At 48.8% G+C, this 15,898-nt stretch overlaps 4 protein-coding genes across 4 annotated transcripts; 3 read left to right on the top strand and 1 right to left on the bottom strand.

Moving 5' to 3' along the window:
• Positions 1-547: 547 nt before the first annotated feature.
• On the bottom strand, positions 548-1,035 carry PC9H_009314 (uncharacterized protein; the record flags this gene model as incomplete). Its single annotated transcript, XM_036778819.1, has 3 exons — positions 548-581; positions 668-820; positions 887-1,035. 3 exons carry the CDS (start codon positions 1,033-1,035, stop codon positions 548-550), a joined length of 336 nt encoding a protein of 111 aa, XP_036628208.1.
• A 1,724-nt stretch (positions 1,036-2,759) lies between these two features.
• PC9H_009313 (uncharacterized protein) lies at positions 2,760-3,863 on the top strand (the record flags this gene model as incomplete). The annotated part of the gene is made up of 2 exons (XM_036778818.1): positions 2,760-3,453; positions 3,502-3,863. 2 exons carry the CDS (start codon positions 2,760-2,762, stop codon positions 3,861-3,863), a joined length of 1,056 nt encoding a protein of 351 aa, XP_036628207.1.
• A 3,042-nt stretch (positions 3,864-6,905) lies between these two features.
• PC9H_009312 (uncharacterized protein) lies at positions 6,906-10,437 on the top strand (the record flags this gene model as incomplete). Its single annotated transcript, XM_036778817.1, has 5 exons — positions 6,906-7,289; positions 7,357-7,510; positions 7,570-7,889; positions 7,955-8,786; positions 9,317-10,437. 5 exons carry the CDS (start codon positions 6,906-6,908, stop codon positions 10,435-10,437), a joined length of 2,811 nt encoding a protein of 936 aa, XP_036628206.1.
• A 478-nt stretch (positions 10,438-10,915) lies between these two features.
• On the top strand, positions 10,916-14,095 carry SPT5_2 (transcription elongation factor spt5; the record flags this gene model as incomplete). Its single annotated transcript, XM_036778816.1, has 9 exons — positions 10,916-10,933; positions 10,982-11,060; positions 11,115-11,383; positions 11,439-11,841; positions 12,052-12,575; positions 12,750-12,967; positions 13,014-13,195; positions 13,266-13,553; positions 13,989-14,095. 9 exons carry the CDS (start codon positions 10,916-10,918, stop codon positions 14,093-14,095), a joined length of 2,088 nt encoding a protein of 695 aa, XP_036628205.1.
• Between the last annotated feature and the right edge of the window lie 1,803 nt (positions 14,096-15,898).

Raw genomic sequence — 15,898 nt, 5'->3', positions numbered from 1 at the left:
GAAGATAATCAAATTGCCATCTTACCATCCTCGGCGAGGGTATCCTGATGGAATTCTAATTTTCTTTTATCTTATCTTCGGGCTACCCTCGGCGATGGTATTTAGAATATCCGAGGTATCTATATCAGGCAATTTTTTATCTGTACCTCATGTGACTTGAATCATCGGCATCTTCCGCACCCGATCGCCCCCCAAGTCACGTCGCGGACTCCGTGATCCGTTTTTTTCCTTCTTTCCTTCTTACCACCACATACACCTTTCCTGTAGATACTATGAATATAATGAATATATACATAACGCACATGTAGCAAACAATACATACTGTCCAAAATAATAGACATCAGAGAATGACGATTAAATTGACACTCCACATGCCTGAGCTCACGACCAGTATGCACATCGTTGTATATTAAGAAAGACAATCATTATCATTGTTATTCTCTAAGTCATTACTACAAGTTCATCTATCTACTTATTATTGCTATGTAGCTTTACCCAAGATCTACCCATACTTTTGCTGCTGATTTACACAAGTACTACTACTACATTACAGCCGTGAATCAAGACCATGTTGTCCCTTTCTATCAAAAGAATATCAATAGATTTGGCTAGCGTGTAAATGCGAAAATGAGCGTCGAATTCATACCGTACGTGTTTCTGTACTTACTTTCGAAGTTGTGTTGTCTTTTGCCGTAACTTTTTTCCGTTCAACCAGGCAGTGTAATCTTCGTAACGGTACCACTCATCCACGTAGATGTGGACCGTGATGGCCGCCCATTTCCCCTGAAATCCCCGGATTGTGATGTGTGCGCCGTCCGTGCTTTGATGGCGTCCATTGCTGCAAATGCTCAAATCAGTTAATATTCTCATCAGGTAAGCTACGTACATTATCACCCATGTGCTCAATTGCTCAACATTATACCCCAGACGCTCGCTCATCTCTTGCTTTGTTTGATCGCGAGTTAGAAAGTTCAATGTCACTTTGATCGTTTGTCGCTGGACGTCTCGTTGATTCGAAAGCAGCGATTTGACCATAGAAAGACGTGTCATGCTGGTGTTCAAATGGTAGTGTTGGTAGTGTTGGTTTGTTGGCGAGTCTGCGTAAATATCGCACCTTCGCGCGTTGGTGAGTTCTCGAAACCATCAAGCGCGGGGAAGACGATGCATATTCCGCCACGAAGGGCAAAAAATCAGTCACGACGATCATCCTTCGTCTGTATGAGGCCTTCGGTGGACATGCCAACGCTCAACTAAGGATTGCAAGCCATATTCCTGTGGCCAAACTTTTTGGAGGACGAACAGAGTGGACTCCATTTACATTCCACCGACCATGCCAGTCAATCAGATACTTTCGTGAAACTCGATTTCCGCGGATTCGAAATCAAGACCGTGAAGTTGGTGATTGATACCAGTGAAGATGCGAAGTGAGTTCATGGTATCAGCGACGGCACAATCGTCTACTCACATGATCCTAGTGCGAAGAGAGATAGTTGGGTAATCATATAACACACGGACAGTGTCAGGATTACGGAACATACATCACAATACATACCCTTGACAGATCTGAAGATCAAAAGGGCGACCAGCAAATGGAAGGGCACGAGGGGCCCAAAACACACGGGCCACACCAGCGCTGTTGCACGGAACCCTTGCGGCCTTAAAACTGCACAGCTGGATTGTATCGGCGCGCGCTATATGTCTTCGAAAGCGGAGACCAATAACGCCAAAGAAGAAACCGTCGTATTCTAGGCCAATTGTTGATGCTCACCTGACGTCGATGAGTGGTGCTCAGATAGTGCCATCGAAGCAGTTCTTCAAATGAAGATAGGACAAGACCAGCACACCGAGCCTCCGAGTACTAGTAGACCGCATGAATCGCCCGTAATAGGTGACCTCAAGACGATCCTCGATGCCAGTTTCGTTCACAGGACTGACGCCTTTCTTTTGGAAGCATGCTGATTGTTAGGAAATTTATTTATACCTGGAAGGATGGCTATAAAATACCATGATTAGACTGGTTGGCTGTCAAACCACAGATATCCCACCAGTTCAACGGTCCTTGTGTTGATTCTTCTACTTTCGTCTTCAGCCGCCGTCTTGTCGCGATTTTGGGGGGTTGGCCGCCGAGGACGCTTGCTTCCTCCTCGGCCTTCCACTAAGTTTCTGCTAGGAAACGCAAGTGATTTTCCGAGATTTATGCCCTTTGTTCAGTAAGTGCCTGCACGCCTAGTATAAGCCAATTCGGTCACTCGTCGTGGTAGGTTTACACGCTGGGCAGCAGAGTACGGCCAACTAGTGTCGGTCAGTCTGATTTATAGGGAACGGAAGGCGGTTGATGTGGCACCCCTTAGCTCAAGATCTTGGACCGAAATATGGTAATTCTGAATAATGCCCCCGCGGTGAAGGAAATTCTGGATAAGCAAGGCCTTCTTAGTGGAGATCGTTAACGGATCAGGCATAACGGATCAAGCCAAGTAATTATAATTTTATTAAGATAACAAGTTCCAGATAAATCAAAATACAAAGAGCTGTGGTGTCACCCTGGCGTACACAATCGATTACGATATTAATCGAGGGGCAGTCAACATTGTTCGAATTCACTCCCCTCTAGATCTCCCGCGCAACCTCAAGCCAGGCTCGGACCCACCTACCGTTCTACAGGAAATGAGCGCAAAGAACGGCGCACATAATGCTAAGCCTGAACACATTTCTCGGCGCGCCTCCGCAAGTCACGTAAGCCCCGCCTTTGTGCACCTATTATGCCGGGTTCGAGACGTTTGATGCAGGATGGGCCATCCGAAGGTTTCCTAGATTTTACGCGATGCATGCTCTGGGACGACGTCATTCATGCGACTGTGATGCGACAGCTATCGCTCAACGCGTTGCGCTGGTATTCCTTGACCTGCAAAGCGATCTACGATGAAGTGCAGATATTCTATCAACGCAGTTACTCCCTGAACCCCATACTAGAACCGTTCATTCCCTTAGAGCATATTCCGGCTTTCCGTCGCCTTCAAGGAGAAAGTGGACTCGTTATCTCTGGTTCTGCAGCTCTACAGTTTTTTACAAGAGCAACATACCCGGAATCGGATCTCGACCTCTACGTTGAGTACGCACACGCGTTTGAAGTCGGCAAATGGCTCGAGTGGGATGTGGGGTGTATTGCGCTGAATCATCACGGCGAACCACAGCCTTTCTACCAAACGTACTTCCACTGGATCGCTTCAGATGCCCAACATCGTCGCATTCCTTGCCAGAGGCCTTGTTACACAGCGCTGCCAGGAAGCAGGGGAAATGCAGTCCCTGGTGACTTGGCGCATAGTACGCAAGGCAATTACAGTTTCAAGGGCATCCGTGCCGTCGTCAGTTTCCTGTCTCCCGTTCACTCAAGGAAGATCCAACTCATAATCTGTCGGCGCAATGTCATGGAAGTGATCCTCGGGTTCCACTCAAGTATGCCCCTCACACCGTCCCTCTTCTTTATCTAACTCTCCCGGATAGCGGTCGTCATGAACCTGATCACAGCGTCTCATGCTTACAGTCTGTACGGCGAGGAGACACTGGAGAGGAAGATATCTCTCCCCGTTGACAGCGCACGCTCAGATCTTGCAATTGGGAACCTCGAAGCCGCAAAGAGTAAATATGTGGCTCGTGGTTGGACGATGATCCCAACGCAAGCTGAGGCCTTGCGGCGGAAGGCATTCAAAGGATGGACGGCTAGACATGTGGGCGATTCAAAATGTTGGGTGGTCAACCTGCCGGTGAAGCGCGCGGACTTGTTCAAGACGACGGACCCCCTGCGCAAGAACGAATGGGCGCTGGGATATAAGTTCGGCGTGCCAATGATAATGCTTCAGTTGTGAGCATGGGCATCTCCATCTTTCCTTAGAATTTTGATGCGAGTCCTGAGACTAGGTCTTATGATGATTAGTCCGGCTGAACATGTGGATCCTGCCAAAGCTTTTCGGTGGTATATATATTACAAGTTCGAAGTCCATTGATGTATTATAGTCCCTATATATCCCCCTGTCTCCTTGCTTGCATTCAGGAGTTTCCCCCTTAACCTCGTTTCATGTTTGGCCCACTCAACGCCAGTCTGGATCCATCATATATATACGTATACGTATCTAGAAGGACTATATATAGCACCTACATATGTACTCATTGTGTACCGATTCATATGTGTGTACTTACCTTGCAATTGTTCGCAGCTGGCCATGGAACCTCCCCGTGCGAACCATCACGTGCCGTAGCGCGTAACTCCGATATGATATTCATCCCCCCCTGTACATCTCCCTGTCAAGTCCTAGCAAGTATACTAGGATATAGGAAATGTCCTGGCCCTCCCCTCAACAAGAGAAATTTCTCTCTGCTTTCGCCTTCGCATACGCCAAAACTAAGCCATACTCATCTCAACGCAACAGATTCCTTAAGACATTACGGTGTATATGGAGCACTCTATGGCCTCTGAAACCGAGGCGAGAGCAGGCAGCAGTAAGACTCGTTAAGCCCTGAAGTAACTATTCTGATAACGTTACCCGGATCAGATGTTCCATGCCTTCTTCCGCAAGCAGCATAAGGGAGAGAAGCAAAGCCCTCGTCGATCAGGATTTCGACCATGCACACACGGTGGCGCATGCAGCGGGGATGTTAATTCAGTTTCACGATTGTCGATTCCCCCTTCAAGTGACTGTGCCGCCGAGACGCTGAATGACGCGGAGCGATTCATGTCCGAAGAAGTTACAGATGCAGGAGTCAGGCTACGCCAACCACGGTAAGTTAACTTTGATTGCCGCTACTTCATCGCATCATGTTAAACCGGGCAGGGTGCGCAGCTACGAGAGGAATGGATTATCTTTTGTAGAGGTTGAGCTGCCCGGTATCTCGGCCGCAGACATCACACTTAGTCTTCAGGACGACCGCCTGACACTGTATGCCCTTAACAACCTTGGCCGTATAGCTTATGAATGGGAGACATATATCCTTCCAACGATCCCAGTAAGTCTGATTGCCCCAAAGGCTTATTGCATCACTCAGGGTGCAATTGATTCACAGACTCGCAACTTCCAATGCGGTATGAAACGTTGTATATTAGGTATATCTTGGCTGAATTGGGGGAGTGGGGAAGACACGTCTCCCCAACAAATACAGTCCCTCGAGATTTGTGGTAAGCTCAGAATTCACGTTTGATGACCATGTTAGTGATCGTCGTCTCCTCAACAGATGAATGGCCATGGCAGTAACAGTTACGACGTAATACCACAACGACCGCAACCGAGTCCTACGAGGATGGCTGACTGCATTGCCTACTCGCGCCAGTGTATCATTTATACCCCACATCATGCTCTCATAGTGCATACCCTTTCGCCATTGACACATCTTGACCATGTAGTTCACAACAGCGTGCTTGACAAGCCCAATTGTATTCTGATCTGAATTTGCAATTTAGAAAGTCGTACCTTGCTAGACTTGACTACTGAAAACAAGCGAAAGGTGACAAAGCTTGAAGCTCGAGTCTTCATGAATATATCTTAAGTGTGGCATGATAAGATATTATAAGAGACAATGCATATAGCGCCGATGTTTTGTCCTATCATATCATATCTATCTTATCTTATCGTAACTCATGTGACTTCAGTCACTTCGGCATATCCCGCGTCGTTCTCGCCCCGAAGATTCCCAGAGCGTACAGAAGTTGGACTTTTCCCTTTGTACTTGTACGACCACGATGTATATGTCAATATATGTTACAGTACTAGTAGGGCCTTACATACAGTGCGACACAAAATAATACATCCCCAAATACCGAAAAGTGTAGGAAGAGATCAGCTCTAGCTAGCACCGAGTAACAAGAAATTCTTCGGGTCAGGAATGGTAGTCTCGCACTAGGGGTCCCTGTTTCCGATCGTAAGAAATGAAGCAATATTTGTGTGTAGAAGCTTTGGTAGTCCCGCCGTCACGGCGAGTAGTTGGGACAAGAAGCAATGAATCGATCACGATCAACAAAAAATCTAACCAAATGCACTCCCTAATAGACGTGTTTCCTATTGTAACTCACCTCTCTTGTCATTTCCATCGTTCTGTGTCGTCTATTGCACACTGTAAGTGGTGTATACGTATGAACCGCGCATCCTTAGTAGCAAATCTTTCAGATGCTGGACGACGGGAATATGTCTGACCTCACTGACCTTGAGGAGGACACTCGGGCGGTCGTATGGGTCCTTCAGGATTGCGACTGTACCCAGTTTTGCACAAATAAGCAAAGACGGTCTCTCTCCAAGTGTCTAGAATGTCGACAGGGCGTTAACCTGGATTTATGTCGATTCAGAGGTTTGCTGTGTCCTTGTCGTCCGGTTCAGATCTAGATGAATCTCATTCCCTCTTACGACCAGGCATGAGAAGGATTTCCGCGAACTCGTCATGCGAACCCGACTTGAGAGGAGGGAAATTCACCAATTGGTACCCTGTCAAGGGCGCACGGTGTGATATCAACTTCCCCCGCATTTTCAACCCCCGAATGACTAGCGAGCACGTCGACGCGATGAAAGTGGGTTCAAACCTATTACGTTGAATTCGTCCCCGCTGATTATATGCAGTCTGCAATCGCCCCACTTTTACTCTTGGTGGTCTCACAGGCGTTGGAGGCTTTTACCAAACACTCATCAGAGGAAACGGTAGTGCCAGTGCAGAAATCAATGATCATAGCAATGACATGTGGTATGTTGCGCCCAAGTTCGTACACTTTTCTGCGTCTGATAAAAGGATCAGATCGCTGTGAGTGGACTATGGGCTTGGTCTCTTGGATTTGCCAACTTTGCGGCGCAATGTGCTGCTTGACTTGCCACCCATCGAGACCGCACTGCGAAGACTGCTGTGCAAATTCTATAATGGTGCTTGCGTCAATGATGGCTCTTCCTGAGCTTCGACATTTGGAACAGGACTTGAAGCACGCCCCACGAAATTCCCTCGAAACCCCAGAAGTTCGTAGCTCTCTGGCAAAGATGATCGATGCTGCTCTAGATCCTACGGATAGGTCGATCCCTGTCATAGAAGGGGAGTGCCCCCAAGTCGATTTCGAGATTATATGGTCCCGCGCCTTACCGTTGGTGGTACGTGGAGCTCCTGGACTGTTATATGACTGGTCTCCACAATCCCTTTCGTCTCTCTTTGGGGATGACTCGTGTGATATCATCGACTGCGAAACAAGTCACGTCGCGAGAACGACGGTAGATGCGTTTTTTAAGGACCTAGGGGACGCCAAGTCGAGCGGACCGATTTTGAAACTCAAGGTGGCTCCGTCCATGGCTCAGTGCACGTGTAGACTATATCTCACCGATGCCATATACATATATATAGGATTATCCTGGAGACAAGCTATTCAAGGACAAGTCTCCGATGCTGGCTCTTGATTTCAAAAGTGCTCTCCCCGTTCCAATGTACACCAACGACGATGGATCGCTGAACCTGGCGTCCATGTATCCTCTGGACTATGAGTGCAAACCTGATCTTGGTATTCCATTACGTATACACAATAAGCAACGGAACGACAGCTGACATTAAATGTGTTAGGCCCCAAGGTATACGCTGCGATGGCAAGCAAACAAGATGATGATCACCATGGCAGCACTCGTTTACATATGGATATGGCGGATGCGGTAAACATTATGGCACACGGCCGGGCCTTGTGGCACATTTTCCGTAGCGATGATGCTGATGCAATCCGCGAAGTCTTGAAACGACAATCCGACTCGGCCGACCCCATCAATTCGCACAAGATGTATTTGACGCCCGGCTTGCTGAAAGTCTTAGAGGGCAAAGGTATCAAACCGTATATATTTGAGCAAACCCAAGGCGATTGCGTGTTCATTCCCGCAGGCTGTGCGCACCAGGTACATTCTTTTCTTTTGCTATCTCTTTTCCCAAGTTACCCACAGACACGCTCCCTCATAATTAGGTATCCAACATCTCGTCTTGCGTCAAAATAGCAACCGATTTTGTCTCTCCTCAGAGCCTGAAGCGCTGTGCTCGGGTAGCAACCGAATTCCGTGATTGCGAGACGATACACGAATGCCTAGAATTCTCTTCCCTCTTGCTGTACGCATGGATGTCAGTGACAGTCATGGACAGCTTATTACCGCGTCCATATGCATCCTTCAATCTCAAGCGGAAGACGCCGTCCTCTGATCTCGGCGATGAGTCAGGCCAATGGTCAACAGTCAGTCCAGAGCAACTCGATGTGGCCAACGCTACGCGTACGGGTGCCTTCAACACGATGGCCATCGAAACTCAGCAGGTTGGCCCAGAGAAACCTAACGGTCCCAATGAGGCGATCGCCGCGGATGCCTTCAGTACGGACAGTGAACTTCCAAACGTAGTTGGCCGAGAAAACCCCGACGCTCCCAATGAGACCGACACGTATCCCTGTAATACGACAGCCAGTGCGGAAGTAGTTGACGGTGACGCAGAGAAACCTGACGGTCCCTTAATTGAGGCCATGGCCACCAGTACCACTGACGCGGATTCCCTTAACACGACGGCCAATGAAACTCCGGAGATAGTTGACCCAGAGAAATCCAACGGCCCCAATGTAACCGGCGCGGATGCTCAGCAAGTGTTACAGATGTTGCTGCAGGCTGTCTCCAACTCCAACTACGCTTCAAATTATAATGCCAATGCCTCGCCAATGCCCTTCGTCGACCAGAGGACCACACCCTCGACCTCCGCTCCACCTAGCATTGTCCATGGCAGTGCCTTTTCGCTCAGCAGCACTACTTTTCAACCGATAAGTGATTTCGTTAGACGGCCGAGGAAAGAGCGGACGTGTTTGAAATGTGGTAAGGGATACCGATTGTGCAAAGGGGCATTAGTCCGGAAAGCATGTTCCAACAGCTGTCGGCATTGTGGTAGTAAGGAGTGTACCGGTCATTGTAGGGATTGAACTTGGAAAATACACCGAATCAAAGTCCTTTGTGCTGAGCCCCCTTTGAGGCCTTTGAGATAGTCAAAGGTCCATCTTCAATTGCTCGTGCTAAGGCTTACGATTCTTTCTTGTCTTTCTTCGAACACGGCATGCGGACCCCTTTATTGAGCCACTTACTCTGCAGCCCATCCTTATAAATAAGCTTTGGCACCGACACTAACACCGACACCTTACTCCTTCAAAGTCATAGGGACTATCGCCCACAAACCTCACGCCCTCTGCGCTCGTTCATATAATTGCCGCAGACCCCACAATCAAGCTCGATGCCAACCGCCAACATACCAGATGAAGTGCTTAGGCATATTTTCTTCTGGTTGATGACACTCTGTTCCGCAGGAAGTGATTCAGGGCGTCAACCGTGGCTAGTCGTCACCCAGGTTTGCTATCAATGGAGGAGAATAGCGCTCGACTGCGGAGAACTATGGTCAATTGTCGATCTTTCCTGGCCAGAAGCCAAAAAGGCGACCCATGTCAAGCGGGCTGGCGTTCATGGACTCGATCTCATCTGCACACGAACCCTGCACACAGTCACGGTCCCACAACGTCTATACGCATCGTTGGACCAGGTGGAAGCAATCCAAGCAATGTTTAAGACAGCCGATGCGGTGGTGGAATTGCGAGTCAAGTTGAATCCCCGCTTCCTGACCAATCTCAAACGCTTCGAGTTGGGCCTCAAGAGAACACCGGGCTCGCTACCTAAGGGACTATTTGTGCCCAACACTCTACAGTTGGTCACCAATATAACGTTCACGAACTTCATCATGTACGAGAGTATCCCGTCCCTTCCCAAATTGACGGTCCTGAAGCTGGAAGTCGTCCAGACGGCCGCAGACGTCATCCTAACATCTATAGTCAACAACCCTCAGCTCCGAGCATGTTGGCTGACATGGGCAACATCGCCTAACTTCAATGACGGGATAATCGCTCCCCCAGACCCCCTGTTCGTGACGCAGCTACGCCTCCTGGATATCAACACCTCTTGCTCTGCAATAGGGGACATCCTAGCGTCGTTATATCTTCCGGGCGATTGCTACCTTAACTTGCGGTATTCCGGATCACCCCCGGAGTCGGTTCGATCCTTCGCTCGTAACTTTGTAGCAGACCCCTTGAGGGTTGCTCTTATAGATGATGTAGAAGTCGTATTCGATCCACCCGCTTCTACGAATGTCAAGGATGTCGGCCTCTGGGCAGGTCCACTTCACTTTCAATTTCAGATCAACGGAATATCCGACTTCTTATCAGTCATGTCGACGCTCCCATTCCAACGCATCACCAAACTGAACCTTCGTAGCGGCGATTTCACGGGCTCTTCAGCTTGGATCAAATTCCTGTACTCCTTCAACTCTGTGACGCAGCTTAGACTCAGCTACCCGAGTGACCTGCTGGCGGAACTCTTGATCTTTGAAGGGCGACAAATTCTCTTCCCATCGTTGACAACGTTAGCACTCGAGGCGTAGGTACTTTTCACTCTCCGGCGTCAATCGACATGTTATTGACTGATTTCTTCCGCAGCACTGCTTCAATCACGGACACCATATTAAAGGCAGTCTTAGACTGCAGGCGTCACGCAGGCCTCCCTGTATTAGACTTTTGTCTAGCCGATACTGGAGGGAGGGTCGATATGGTTGAAGACCCCCTTGGATACGAAAGGACATGGGGGAAATGCGACTTCGTAGCATTCACGTATAAATCGTGACAAATTCTACAACATCTCGTTTATCCATTTATCCCAATTAGCACGTCCTAAGCTACAGCCAGATCCCCAATACAGAGCATGTATATATATATAGTTCTATGTAGGTCACGACTACTGTAGATACGACCACGTGATGATTCACGCGCGCAGTCACACGCCCAAAAATGGACTCTATATATATGCCTTTTCGCCATCCGCGTTGGTTAACGTTGTTGATTTGCATTATTCGTACAAGGATTATGAGATCATACCGAGATGTAAGTCAAGTCTATCCGATATTTCCATGTCCTGACACTTCCGCTCAGATACTGGCATTCCTTGATATCGAGGCTGGGGTGGAAAACTCGGACGACGACGGAGACGAAGAGGATTTCGATGCCCCTGGTATTTAGGGCACTCTGAACCCCTCACTCCCAACTAACTTTCGTATCTGAACAGGTTTTATCTCAGATGAGCCCGAAATAGATGGAGCCGAAATAGAAGGAGGCATTTCGATTACTAGCAGAGATCGCGGGAATTCAGTACTATGGAACAATGATGCCGAATCCATAGTGAACGACATTATGGACCGCTACAGAGGTTGCGAGGGCTCCGCTTGGAAGCGCCAGCACGCAACGGAGCAAAGGACATACATCGACGGATGGAAGAGCATCGTGGCGTATCTACCTTCCGTTACAGATGGTGACATTTGGAAGGTTGCCGTTACGGTAGCATTTCGCCTACATCATGTTTTGACAGGAACGCTCATGATACCTTCTTTAGCCTGGGAGGGAGCTTGTGGTGGTCGCGACCATATTCAACAAAGTTTTGGCTCTGCAGATCGATGGTGTCGACAGTGCCTTCTGCAGAGAGGGGATGCCTGGTGTTGTCTACATCGAGGCTCGTCACTACGGTGCTGTGCTCAACCTTCTCAACGGCATCAACAACGTCTGGCCTCGGTATTACAAGGCTGAAGGCGGGCCAATAGACTTGGTACCTATCAGCGAAAGGCTTGCGTTGTTGACACTGGACATTAGCCCGGTCAACGAAGTTGAAAAGGCTGCGGACCAGTGGCAACGATTTGTTCGCATCCGTGACCGCACTCGGTACAGAAACCAGCTTGCCATTATTGGGAGCTACATAATGGACGCAAGGGAAGCCCTCGTCCTTGTCGTGCCCCGTGCAGGTACATGTAGGCGTTTTGCTGCGCCACCTACCCTCAAGAGGGCAGACCCCGTCGAAGGGGCTTCAGATCTAGAGGACGATTCACCGCTCTTTCTCACTTCCGCCGGTGTCGACAATCTACATTCAGTAACTTCAGAAGGGCAATACCTCTCGGGGCTGGAAGTCAGGAGAATTGACATTTCCAAACTTGTCTATCATGACATACACCCAGCGGCCCACGAACTGGATCTTTTCGAAGCCACGCAACACAACGAAATATGCGAACTTGTTCGCAATGCTCGAAATCTTCAAATTCGTCAAGGCGAGAAATTCGAGGTGACTCAAGGGCCTTGGAAAGGGTTCAAAGGTGTTGTTGAAGATACAATGGTCAACGATCTAAACATATCAATACGAATGAAAGGTCGATACTCCTGGGAGGACATCGAGGTGCCAAGATCGGACTTGACGTATACGGGCTCGAAAGGTTGCGCAACAACGGTCAAAGCAGGCCCTTACAATGGATTGACTGGGAGGATACATGAGTACATCGGTGGAGATATGGTGGTCGTCTCGCCAGACGCTGGGGAGGAACAGACAGTAGACGTCATGGTTTCGGATATACAGCGCACCGTTGATCCGGGCGACGAAGTTGAAATTATGACCGGTAGTCTTAAGGGCCTCTCAGGCTTTTATGTGAGCACAGACGATGAGGCAAAGGCTAGAATTTATCTTCCGTCGACTCCGCAAGGAAGAATGGTGAGTTATTCATAGCTTCATGACCACCTCACGCTCAAATGAATCCAAAAGGTCAGCATACCTTTTCCGTGTATACGAACTCCCCCAGACGCTCGCAATATACGCCTTGCAGCGCAATCAAGTCAATCTGGCGTCGCTCCTTTCAAATTTCCGCCGAATACACGAAGTTTCGAGGACTTGGAATCGCTATACACCGGCGACCCCTTCCGAGGGCTCCAAGTACTCATCGTCGATCACCCTCTCAGGGGTTATGAAGGCTACATCGTTGGATCCCGTTTAGTCAAGCCGGTAGTTGACGGGGACGATGAAGCATTCGAATTCGAGGTCAACAAATTGAACCATATAACCCACTACACAACCCGTATCTCCGCTAAATATCTCCAAGAGAAACAGTACGTTCCTCATGCCATGATACTTCCAATGTTGATCGCATAGCAGTTCTGGGATACCCCTCATGGAAGCCATCCATCTGCCCCCGCAAATCCTTCATCAGCAGACGCGGGGGGGTACCGTACTTCCAGGGACCCCTCCGCCTATAGGAATGACCCCGCGCAGCCATGATTCAGAATCTACGTGGCAAGAGGTGGCATACGAATATACTCGCGGTGAAATCTTCGCAAGTCATGATCGTTTCCAGCGTATTGAGTCGTTCTATGTTCCTCAGAGTCATGCACTAATGATGACTTGCAGACCATTGGCTCAGGAATCCTGCCATGATGCACAAGAAATTCCAAATAATGGTATTACAGACCCTCATTGACGACGGATCATATCGGACGGACAATATGATCAGTGGGTACACTGTAGTGACGGAGGCGGTGACTCCTTGGGCTGAGCGGATCGTTGTCAAGACGGGGAATCAGAATAACCTCAGACAAAAAGATGCGGAGCTGAGGAAGGTAATTCCAGATAACCTTGCATTAAAATCCGGCGAACGAGTGATTGTCATCGGGACGGACGCGGCGGGCAGCACCGAAAGTATGGGGCTCGTAGGACTTGTGACCGACTCACCGTATGCGCTAAAAGAGGGTGTTCATTTGATTGCGTTTACTGAACCACCCGGTCGCTATGCATATGTTTCCGGATTCAACTTGTGTAGGACAGGTGGCCCTGCGCTGTGGAAGGGGAAACTTTATGCATAATCCACATGTACTTCGTGCGGGGGAGGCAATTCCTTGGTAGTAATATTACAGGACACTCTACAATCAATATTCTATTTCCTGGTGCCCAGGGAACATAGGGAACAGGGGAATATATAATTTCATGGCGAAACGGTAGCTCGCGCAGTGCACGGGGCCCGGGGATGTACATTTCATATGGGTCAACCGCGTGTCCCCAAATACAGAAACCAATCAAGACATTACAGCTATAACACGTTGTCCTAACTTTAAAGGACACTACATTCATTCCTAGTAAAGACAGACCGTCAGAAGGCGGAAGACAATTTGCGTGGATCCTCAACTTACGAAGATTTGAGTGGGGGTCGCCTCGTGCGAGTCAACGGCCCCAACGACTCGTGACAAAAAGCTTGTCATGCTGTGAGCATTGGACGATAACAGCGACATTAGGAATATGTTCTCACAGGCGGATGGCTCGGTGAATGTCTTTCTGTGATGCCCCCCGTGAGGACCTCAGGAACGGGACCCGTTCACCGAGTCTAAATACAATCAGCTCCCCCCTCCATGGAATATGAGGGGAGATGCGACGAAGCCCCTCATTGAGAGCGCCTTTCTTCATAAGGTAGGCGTAAACCTTGAAGCGGTGCTTCGGCGGACTGGACAGAGAGACCGTCGCTTGAATGATGGTGGGGGAATCTGCCGCCGGGAAGAGATGCGATGCCTCTTGGACATTGACCAAAGGGATGCAGTGTCCTACGGCTGGCGTACCCCTCGTTGTAAAGTCCCTCCGCCGACCTGTATGATCGTGTAAGGGGAAAAATAAACCCTCAATTCTGGGCTGATGGGTGAGACCGTTAGCTCGGCAATTTATCCAATTGCAAAGAGTTCAACTTACCGCCGTATCCTGGCACTGCGTTAAATCCAGGAAAGCGCCTCGCCTGCGAAGGGCCCGGGAACGGCGTGAAGTGCTATGAGTAGCGGAACGCATCGAGTTCGAACAGCAAATTTAAAGAGATGTGGTCACTATGGGAAGTGTCGTCCACATGAATACGGATATATATACGATAATGGCTTGCGTACTTGCAAGCCATGGATTGTCAGAAAAATATTAATATTGCAACAATATTTCGCATGTACATACCTGATCACCACGAGTCATTGATATCGATATCAGTGCCTGCAGCTGAATGTTAATGCTTCGACTTGGCGCGTAATTATGGATGTGTCGCTCTCAAACATTCCAAACAGCTCCCGAGGATAAGGCATGCAGTCCTCAATGCAAATTCTGAGATTGCATCGTTTTGGCCGCATTACTGATCATGAGGGACTGTTCAGGGCCTGATCATGATACGCAAGCAGACATTGATATTATAGTTCTGATTGTCGTGATGCATGAGGCATGAGGAGGCCTGCGGATGTGGGGCGAATCTAAACTCATGTCGCTGGGATTTACACGTGCGGCCAAAGCGTTGTAGTTCGGTAGTACCTAAAAGGAGATACAGTCGTAAGTCGCGTGACTTCAGGCTCAAGCGTTGCACCTACACTTGTCTATAATTAATTTTGGAACTTAGCTAGGAGTCCACACCAATGAGAAAATTCGAATGTGCCTAGTTATGGCATAGTCTGCCTTCATATACATGATAAACATATACGGCCCTTAGGTATGAACCACGGTCGGTCGTTCCTTACCCCTGTCAAACCCCTGTAGTAGACTGCTCGACGAACCACGCCCCATTTTTTTGCGGTGGAAATGTACAGCCCTTGACATGTCAATGGCCCTCAGCTAGTGCTACCTGGGGGCATTAGACTTGACGTAGATATGATGAAGTTGACCGTTGAACTTTCGAATAGATGAATCATGATAATCTCGAAGAGATGGGCCGAAGGTGTGCGCTTGCCTCGCTTAAGCTTCTCGCCTATTGCGATTGGTACCTTGTATTAATCCCTTGCGCACTTGTCATGTTGTTATCGTTCCGGGCCCGTACTTGGAGATAACGATCAAGATGATTATCTTCGGCGCTAATCTTCCTCCATGAACCTAGGAAGTAAGTTCATCTGATCGGCCGTCTAAAGGGTCCCCTCAAAGGGTTTGCGATGCTCTTTGCCATGGGTAGTAAAGTAGTATATACGTCGATTGTGCGCTCGACTAGTACTAGTGAAGCACAGTACATGTACATGTATCGGTGATTCTAATTAGGTCTGCCA

Source organism: Pleurotus ostreatus (genome assembly GCF_014466165.1).
Source record: "Pleurotus ostreatus strain PC9 chromosome Unknown scaffold_7, whole genome shotgun sequence".
Classification (NCBI taxonomy): Eukaryota; Fungi; Basidiomycota; class Agaricomycetes; order Agaricales; family Pleurotaceae; genus Pleurotus; species Pleurotus ostreatus.
The sequence above is the reverse complement of the archived record's forward strand: the minus strand, read 5'-3'. Positions and strand labels throughout refer to the sequence as shown.